The 9,344-nt window shown below is 35.6% G+C and overlaps 1 protein-coding gene across 1 annotated transcript in view; it reads left to right on the forward strand.

Annotated features, from left to right (window-relative positions):
- Positions 1–649: 649 nt before the first annotated feature.
- Positions 650–9,344, forward strand: part of slc25a24 (solute carrier family 25 member 24) — a 9,929-nt gene continuing 1,234 nt past the window's right edge. Inside the window, exons 1-8 of the mRNA XM_016543668.1 lie at positions 650–1,095; positions 2,177–2,303; positions 2,619–2,706; positions 4,303–4,414; positions 6,329–6,487; positions 6,855–7,007; positions 7,545–7,652; positions 7,840–8,007. Of these exons, the coding sequence (XP_016399154.1) occupies positions 913–1,095; positions 2,177–2,303; positions 2,619–2,706; positions 4,303–4,414; positions 6,329–6,487; positions 6,855–7,007; positions 7,545–7,652; positions 7,840–8,007 (1,098 nt within the window). The 5' untranslated portion in view covers positions 650–912. The remainder of the gene's footprint in view (positions 1,096–2,176; positions 2,304–2,618; positions 2,707–4,302; positions 4,415–6,328; positions 6,488–6,854; positions 7,008–7,544; positions 7,653–7,839; positions 8,008–9,344) is intronic.

Consider the following 9,344-nt stretch of genomic DNA (forward strand, 5'->3'; position numbering starts at 1 on the left):
CTCTGGCCATCAACTAGGCTATTATGTATGTCTCGACTGATATCTGATTCTCTAACAGGTACTAAATTATAATAATTGCTATGCGGTCTTTTGAAGCTATATTTATTCCATCCATATCTGACTACTGTAGTAACTCGCTATATTTAGGATGATCTAAGCCTAGGGATTTGTTTCTACAGCTGTGCAAAACTGAAGATTCTAATTGTATCATATTAAGATCACAATTGTGCATTGCACATTTTAGCATGCAATAATAATAATAATAATAATAATAATAATAATAATGTTATTAGTACAAATAAAACTAATAAAACTAAAAAATATTTTATTAGTAATAATTTAAATAAAATAAAACATGCTATTATACGTGGCTTTCTTTAAAGCTGCTTTGAAACCATGCAAACAAACTAATAATATAATAATTACATAATAATAATAATAATAATAAAACATGTTATTAGTGGATTTTAGAGAACTGGAATAAGGATGCTATCTATCTATCTATCTATCTATCTATCTATCTATCAGTGTCTGAAAAAACGATAGGTCTGAGCGTGCAGGCCTGAGTGTGCAGTTGGGTCTCCGGGCCTGCAGCTTCATAATGTTGTGTGTACATTTGGGTGTGTCCGTCTAAAACGAGGCACCGCAGGCAAATGCCCTAGTAATGCTAGTCCCTCCTTCTGAGCTCAGCTCAGCCCAGACCGAACGTCTACACATTAAACCTGATGTGTTGAGTTTCAAGCGATAGTGGCAATAAAAGTATGACTACTATAGTTTAACTCAGTGGGGCAAGACGTTAAGGGAGGGTCTGTTTTCTCCATTGCCAGGCAACTGCTGTTCTTCCGCAGTTTGCCTGCAATCTTTGGATCCCGTGCAGTAAAAATATAAATACGGTTTACATCGCACTTCATCATGTATCAGCTTATAAGGAAAGTCGTGTTCACCGAATCGCATTGTTTGGAGGAGGACAACACGAAAAGTTTCGCGGAGTTGTTTGAGAAATTGGATGTTAACAAAGATGGGAAAGTGGATGTTTCTGAGCTCAAGACGGGCCTGGCTGCTATGGGCTTCTCTATGGGGAAAGGTGAAGCGCAGGTAATTCCAGTTCACTGGCTCACTGCATCTCTGTTGTTGACTCACGTTTGTTGTAGATCTGGGTTTTGGGTTCAGTATAAACCCCATAAACCAATAAACCACGTTGACAGGCTGTTGGGTTCCTATATTGTTCGCATGCAAAGGAAATTTACTACTAAGAAAAATCCACCATCTTGTTTGATGCAGTATTGCAGATATTAATACATGCTTCTAAGCTAAACCATTAATAGTAAATACCATAAGTAGTACTTCAAAGATATGATGGGAAATGATGCATTTAGTGCCAGCCCACAACCTCCTCTTCTTCTTCCTCCTCTTAGTAATATTTGATGCTATTTAAGTTAGGAGTGAATATAGTCATGCTTTTTATTGCACATAAAAATAGTCACCGAACTTAGACTATAGGAAATAACAGACAATAGCTTATTTGCCTCAACAGTCCCCCCAACATCTCAGCTGTCATTTCAGATAGGGTTTTCCAATCATATACAGGTAATGCCATTTCCTGTCTTTTGCATGAAAGTGCACTTAAAGCAGAAGGGTAGGTAAAGACACTCCTCATGTTGATATTAAACCTACATTCCATTATCCTTTGACATTCCTTACCCATTTTGAGACAGCTGATATAACCCCACCTCGCCTAAGCAAATGAGACCCACTGTATCAAAGTTCAAAGACAAAGAGTGTGCCAGCAAGCTCATCAGGTCACATAGATACATTGTAATGTTTTTCTTGTTTTGTCCGTTTTGATTTTGGGGAGAAATTTGCCTGAATTTCTGCATTGTACTGAAGTGTGAAGTAGTATATGATTGCATCTAAATGACAACACTGGGTGGCAGTGTTTTTAAAGTTTACATTGATGTCAGAACAAACTGAGCTGGGTTTGTCTGTTTGAATATGAAAATGAGGGCTAAAGGTTTTATTTATTTATTAAATCTACTATAAGGTTGAGAAGTCAGTGTTTCCAGAGAATCTGTATGATGTGCAAAATATTAATGTTTATATTATATTTAGGATCTAGTACTCAGTGATGCACATTTTCCAGGAATCTCATGGACTGTGTTATGTTTCTCTCTTACAGAAAATTGTTGCCTCCGGAGACACTGATAGGAATGAAGGGCTGGACTTTGAGGAGTTTTCAAAGTATCTGAAAGAACACGAGAAAAAACTCAAACTGACCTTCAAGAGTCTGGACAAAAATCAGGATGGTAAGATTAAAGTATACTATTATGTTTTTTGCTCCGTTTATTTGTGGACTAATCCATTTTAACCATTAAATTCATAGGATCATTTGTACCCTAAAACCACTCTGTTAAAGCATCAAGGCATTATAGACAACAATACCACTTTCTGTAAAGCTGCCTTGAAACTATGTATATTGTGAAAGGTGCTATATAAATAAATTTGACCTGAAGTCTTACATCCACTAATCATGCTAATTTAGAGACTGAAACACTTGTCATTGCACCTTCTGCTTTTGTTGATCATAAAATAAACATTAACAACATTAATTGCATATGCAGGTCGCATCGATGCCAAAGAAATCCAGCAGTCACTTAAAGACATGGGCATAAACTTGACAGATCGAGATGCAGAGACGATCCTCAACAGGTAATCCCAAGGCTTGCTCGCACCAAGAAGGAAATGAATGAAAAATTGAATAAAAGTTCTATTGAGTTGTACTTCATTTCATTTATAGCAAAGCAGCCTATAACTCACTGGATAATAAAGATTACGCTCACTTTGCTAAATGTTACACGCCTGATACAAATTTCAGTTGCTTTAATGCAATAATAAAGTGATAGCGTTAACTTATAAATGGAATAGAACATTTATGTATAACTCTGCAACACATTTGTGTTGTCAGTGATTAGTAAAGTGCACAGTATGTTTGTGTATAGTCTTTGCTTGTGAAATACTCATGCTTAATCTAATTAGTCCACTGATAAAGTATTGCAGAGTGCAGGGTTTCTTGGGATTTCTATAGTTATCATGAAGGAAATGATTATATACACTGAACAAAATTATAAACGCAACCCTTTTGTTTTTACCCCCATTTTTCATGAGCAGAACTCAAAGATCTAAGACTTTTTCTATGTACACAAAAGGCCTATTTCTCTCAAATATTGTTCACAAATCTGTCTAAATCTGTGTTAGTGAGCACTTCTCCTTTGCCGAGATAATCCATCCACCTCACAGGTGTGGCATATCAAGATGCTGATTAGACAGCATGATTATTGCACAGGTCTGCCTTAGGCTGGCCACAATAAAAGACCACTCTAAAATGTGCAGTTTTACAAATGGTGGTCACACCTGATACTGACTGGTTTTCGGACCCCCCCCGGACCCCCCCATACAGTAAAACTGCACATTTTAGAGTGGCCTTTTATTGTGGGCAGCCTAAGGCACACCTGTGCAATAATCATGTTGTCTAATCAGCATCTTGATATGCCTCACCTGTGAGGTGGATGGATTATCTTGGCAAAGGAGAAGTGCTCACTAACACAGATTTAGACAGATTTGTGAACAATATTTGAGAGAAATAGGCCTGTTGTGTACATAGAAAAAGTCTTAGATCTTTGAGTTCAGCTCATGAAAAATGGGGGCAAAAACAAAAGTGTTGCGTTTATAATTTTGTTCAGTGTATGATATACTCGTAGTCGTTAGGCTTTAGGATAACTTTATCACATAGGTGACCCTGGACCACAAAACCAGTCATAGGGGTCAATTTGAGATTTATACATCATCTGAAAGCTGAATAAATAAGCTTTCCATTGATGTATGGTTTGTTTGGTTAGTTCAATATTTGGCCGAGATACAACTATTTGAAAATCTGGAATCTGAGGGAGCAAAAACAAAACACATCAAAATATTGAAGAAAATCGCCTTTTAAAGTTGTCCAAATGAAGTTCTTAGCAATGCATATTACTAATCAAAAATTAAGCTTTGATATATTTACAGTAGGAAATTTACAAAATATCTTCATGGAACATTACAAAATATCTTTATGGAACATGATCTTTACTTAATATTCTACAAAATTTTGGCATAAAAGAAAAATCTATAATTTTGACCCATACAATGTATTTTTGGCTATTGTTACAAATATACCCGTGCTACTTATGACTGGTTTTGTGGTCCAGGGTCACATAGGACATTATAATCCAGATTCACATGTCTTCTCTAATTTGACCCTTTATCCTCCAGTATTGATGCGGATGGAACTATGTCTGTGGATTGGAATGAATGGAGAGAGCATTTCCTCTTCAACCCAGCAGATAACCTTCAGGAAATCATACGCTACTGGAAACACTCAACTGTAAGTTCCACTCAAACATCGTATCACATATTGCATACATTACCATCTGATTTGAATCAGGTATCAGTTACGAAGATCACTAGATCGAGTGTAGTCAAACGGTCACATGTCATCGGCCCAGTCAGACGCCCGTTGAGTTGTCTAGTCAGGCACACAGTTCGGTTAGCCCTGTAATCAGCTTGGCCAGCCATTTATATCCCTCTGTCAGTGGGAAGGATTGAGGAATCATGGGAAAAGTGTTGAGACCAGGAAGGATAAGCAGTCTCTTAACTGATTACATGTCAAAAGTTAATGAAAGTGTCACAATGTGCAAGACAACTTAGCATCTCTCGCACGCACACATTTATGTAGTTATATGAATAAGGGAATAGTACTATAGACTTACATTGTTTTAAATGCTACTGATTACCTCTAACATAAACCAAAGCCCTATTTTTCCTATTTAGAATTGAAATAATGCAATGTTTTTGGTTGTCCATTTCTTTTATCTAAAATCTTTTCCGGTTGATTTTAAAATTTCAGACTTAAAATAAGCTTAGGCCAAAAATCACACGGTCACTGGGTGATTTTCTGGTTTTTGAGCAGTGCAGGTTCAGCTCAAGTCATCTCAGCCAATTGCAGCGAAGCTAATTTAAGACTGTCCTGTACTGGGATTAGCCCTGGATGCGCTTGTCACCTGACTGCTGCACTGATGGAAGCGCAGTGAGGTTGGGCAGAGATGAAGAAGTGAATCAGGACTGTAACATTGTGAAGCGAGCAGGTGGAGCAATAGGTCTTCATTGCAGTTGTCAGCGTCCACGGCTGGTGTCAGACGGGCTGGCAGCAGAGTATCAGCATGGCTTTGCTGCAGGAGCACAAGAGAGAATGGCTCATCATTGATTTTGAGGATGAAGAGGCTGTATATGTGATGGATGTAGATATGGTAGGTCCTCTGATCCGAATTATTTAATAGAGGCCAAAGCATTTTTGGCCCACTGAGCTATAGCCCCAATGTTATATATAAAGTGACAATATGAAATAGTTTGATGGTAGAAATCAAGGTATTTTTATTTCTAAACATATTAACAATGGCATAGTTAACAAAAAATCTGTACGTAAATTGATAGTTCATTTACTCACCCTTGTGTTGCTCCAAAATTGTATGACTTTCTTTCTTCTGTGGAACATAAAAGAATATATTCTAAAGAATGTTGGTAACCAAACAGCTTCGGTTCCTAATGACTTCCATTATGTGGACTAAAAATAGAGTGGAAGTCAATGGGAACCAAAACTGTTTGGTAACCAACATTCCTTAAAATATCTTCTTTTGTGGAAAAAATAAAGTCATACAGGTTTGGAACGAAATAAGGGCAAGTAAATGATGACAGAATATTCATTTTTGAGTGTACAGTACTATCCCTATCCTTAATAAAATTAATGTCACCTGTGTAAGTCTGTGATGCAGTACTGATATGTTACATAAGATGATGGCATTGATGACATTAGATTACACCAACTTGGATTAGGAGCAAGGTTGTAATTAATTGTCCCTTGCAAATGATCAAACTTCAGGGAGTCAGTAGCTGTGCAGTGTGAAAGGTTAAAGGTCACAGTTGAACCAGCAACGAGGGCAATGCACATTCTACTTACAACTGCAGCTTTCACAAAGAAACTGTTATATTTCATCCCTGATATTTGCCTATTGTCATATTCTTTGCATATTATATGGACAGTCACAAAATGGTAACAGGATATTATTTTCATATTTCAATCCAACACTAAGACAAAGAACCTTTTTTCTCAGAGTTTAAACATTGGTTTGAGCCATAAAAATATGAAATATATTTGACATTAAGTATGGATCAGTGTGGTTTAGTAAATTATTCTGTAGATTAGAATTGTTGGTTAGTAACTAACTTTACCTCTGTGTGCTAGGTGTTGGATATAGGTGACAGTCTAACTATTCCAGATGAGTTCACTGAGGAGGAAAAGACCACAGGCATCTGGTGGAAGCAGCTTGTTTCTGGGGGCGTGGCAGGGGCGGTCTCTCGAACAGGCACCGCCCCCTTGGACAGAATGAAAGTCTTCATGCAGGTGCAGTTAAACCCACATTTATACTTCAAAATGCTTTTCCTTATCTAATATTTATTTGTTGTAAAATATGCACTCATCCTTAAAACAAGATACATTTACTTGATAATAAAATTGTGTGAAGTAATAAAAAGTATTTTTATGAATTTAATGAAAATGTATCGTTTAAAAAAAATTTAATGTAGTTTTATTGGAAAACAAGACAAAATACTGATGAAGAAAATGATTTGGCTGAAATAGTTCAAACTGATTGCTTCAATAATTTATGACCAATTGAAATTTGAATTGTCTGATAAATATTACAATATTTCATGTAATTACCTAATATCTACTTGAATGGCATAATGACAGTAAATTTATTCTTTTATAGGTTCATTCCTCAAAATCCAACAAAATCAGTCTGGTGGGCGGGTTCAAGCAGATGATTAAAGAAGGGGGCGTGGCCTCTCTGTGGCGGGGTAATGGAGTCAACGTCATAAAAATCGCCCCAGAAACGGCAATCAAATTCATGGCATATGAGCAGGTAAGAAAATAGAGAAAGAATATTTCCAGCTTTGTTCTTACATATCTAGTCCAATATGACCAATGTGACACTGAGAAAACCACGTTACCATGAAACCCACAAACATTGAAAACCACTTCCACTTTTGTATTTTTCTTTGCCACAATCTTCCTTTTTATCTTTGAGCTATTATTCTTCCTGGTAAAGCAAAACAACTGATCATATTGGGTGAAATGTCAGTTCCTCAATATTAATTTGTAGATTATGGAACTGTTTTACTGAATAATGACACGGCTGTGATTACACAGGCCAAATGCTCATGTGACATTGCTGAAGTGTCTTCCACAAGCAGCGTGTCAATGAGAGCTATTTTAACAGCAGCCATTCACAAAACCCTGGACTGGTAATCCGGTGTGGAGGACAGAGGATGATTGCAATGGAGAAGATCGCATTTCCTTTACCTAATGAAAAGATTAAACCCATTTCAGTTTTTTGCTCGGCTACGTTTTACATGTTAAATCAGTCTTGCATAATGTGTTTTGGGTTGTGCTTTAACAGTATAAGAAGCTGCTGGCCAAAGATGGTGGGAAAATCCAGTCACATGAGAGGTTCATGGCTGGCTCTCTGGCAGGTGCAACCGCTCAAACAGCCATCTACCCCATGGAGGTGAGAAAGGAGATCCATGGAGATGGAATATTCTATAGATAGCGTTTTAATGTAGTGTATTGTGGCTCCAGCATTGGCCATTTAAAATTAACTGTAGCCCTCAGTGGCAATAGTTCACACATGGTGCACATTTTAAGGTAAATGATTATGATAGTAATATTTTTAAAAAAGTGATTTTTGATTGTAGGTAATGAAGACCAGACTTACTCTGAGGAAGACTGGCCAGTATTCTGGGATGTTTGACTGTGCCAAGAAGATTCTGAAGAAGGAGGGAGTGAAGGCCTTTTATAAAGGCTATGTACCCAATATCCTGGGAATTATTCCATATGCTGGAATAGATTTAGCAGTGTATGAGGTGAGTACAAACTCTGGAACACTGTGAGATACTTCAGGTTTATATTGTTAGACTGCATATCGGTTTCTGAATATCATATCAAGTTCATATTTTCAGACTAGGTGTTAACACCTCTGGGCATTTTCAAGTTTTTAGGTTTGTGACCTACTTAAAATGCAGCAGATGTTTGCATATTTGTGTGTAAGATAAATTTCTAAAAGATTTGGCCTTTTTTAAAGAAAATTGGAATGCCATTGGAATATACTTTGCATTTCAGATAAATCAATTTATTTTTTGCTTCAACTGGTCAAAAGTAAGAAAAACCTTTTGTTTAGTCTTATTCTGCTTAAACTGAATTTTTAGACATGTTTTCTTTGGGTATTAATAAAATAGGTAATCCTTACAGTTGTTTCCCTTATTGATGGGTGGTCTGTCTGTTAACTAAAAACTAAAACTGAAAAATTGTTTTCATTAAATGAAATAATGCTGAAGTTAAATAAAATATAAATATTAGATGAAAAACTAAAAAAACACTTACGTTTACATGAAAAATAGAAATGTTGCTTTGGCCACTAACTGAAGAAAGCATTCATTAGGTTGAAGTACTAAAATGACTGCTAAAACGACTAAAATTAAATTTAAATGAAAATAAATTAAAGCTAAATAGCTCGTAAAAATGACAAAAGCACACAAAATTATTAAAATGAAAACTGAAAATATAAACCTTTTGTTTAGTCTTATTCTGCTTAAACTGAATTTTTAGACATGTTTTCTTTGGGTATTAATAAAATAGGTAATCCTTACAGTTGTTTCCCTTATTGATGGGTGGCCTGTCTGTTAACTAAAAACTAAAACTGAATTTTTTTTTTCATTAAATGAAATAATGCTGAAGTTAAATAAAATATAAATATTAGATGAAAAACTAAAAAAAACACTTACGTTTACATGAAAAATAGAAATGTTGCTTTGGCCACTAACTGAAATAAAACATGTTTAGGTTGAAGTACTAAAATGACTGCTAAAACGACTAAAATTAAATTGAAATGAAAATAAATTAAAGCTAAATAGTTCGTAAAAATGACAAAAGCACACAAAATTATTAAAATGAAAACTGAAAATATAAAAATAAAAGCTAAATCAAAATATGAGTAAATACTATAGTAATATATAAAAATGACTAAACTAACACTGGTCTCTTACTGAGTTAAAACAAGAACAAGAAACTAGTGATGCTAAAACTAGTGTGCTATTACCTTTAAAGGCCTATCTCAAAATACTAATTCTGCAATATGGGACTGATTTGTCTATGCTATCTACTTATACGATGACATACTTTTTTTTTTTTTTTTTAAGCGAAA

This window comes from Sinocyclocheilus rhinocerous, unplaced genomic scaffold (assembly GCF_001515625.1).
Source record: "Sinocyclocheilus rhinocerous isolate Xijiao unplaced genomic scaffold, SAMN03320098_v1.1 scaffold68, whole genome shotgun sequence".
NCBI lineage: Eukaryota > Metazoa > Chordata > Actinopteri > Cypriniformes > Cyprinidae > Sinocyclocheilus > Sinocyclocheilus rhinocerous.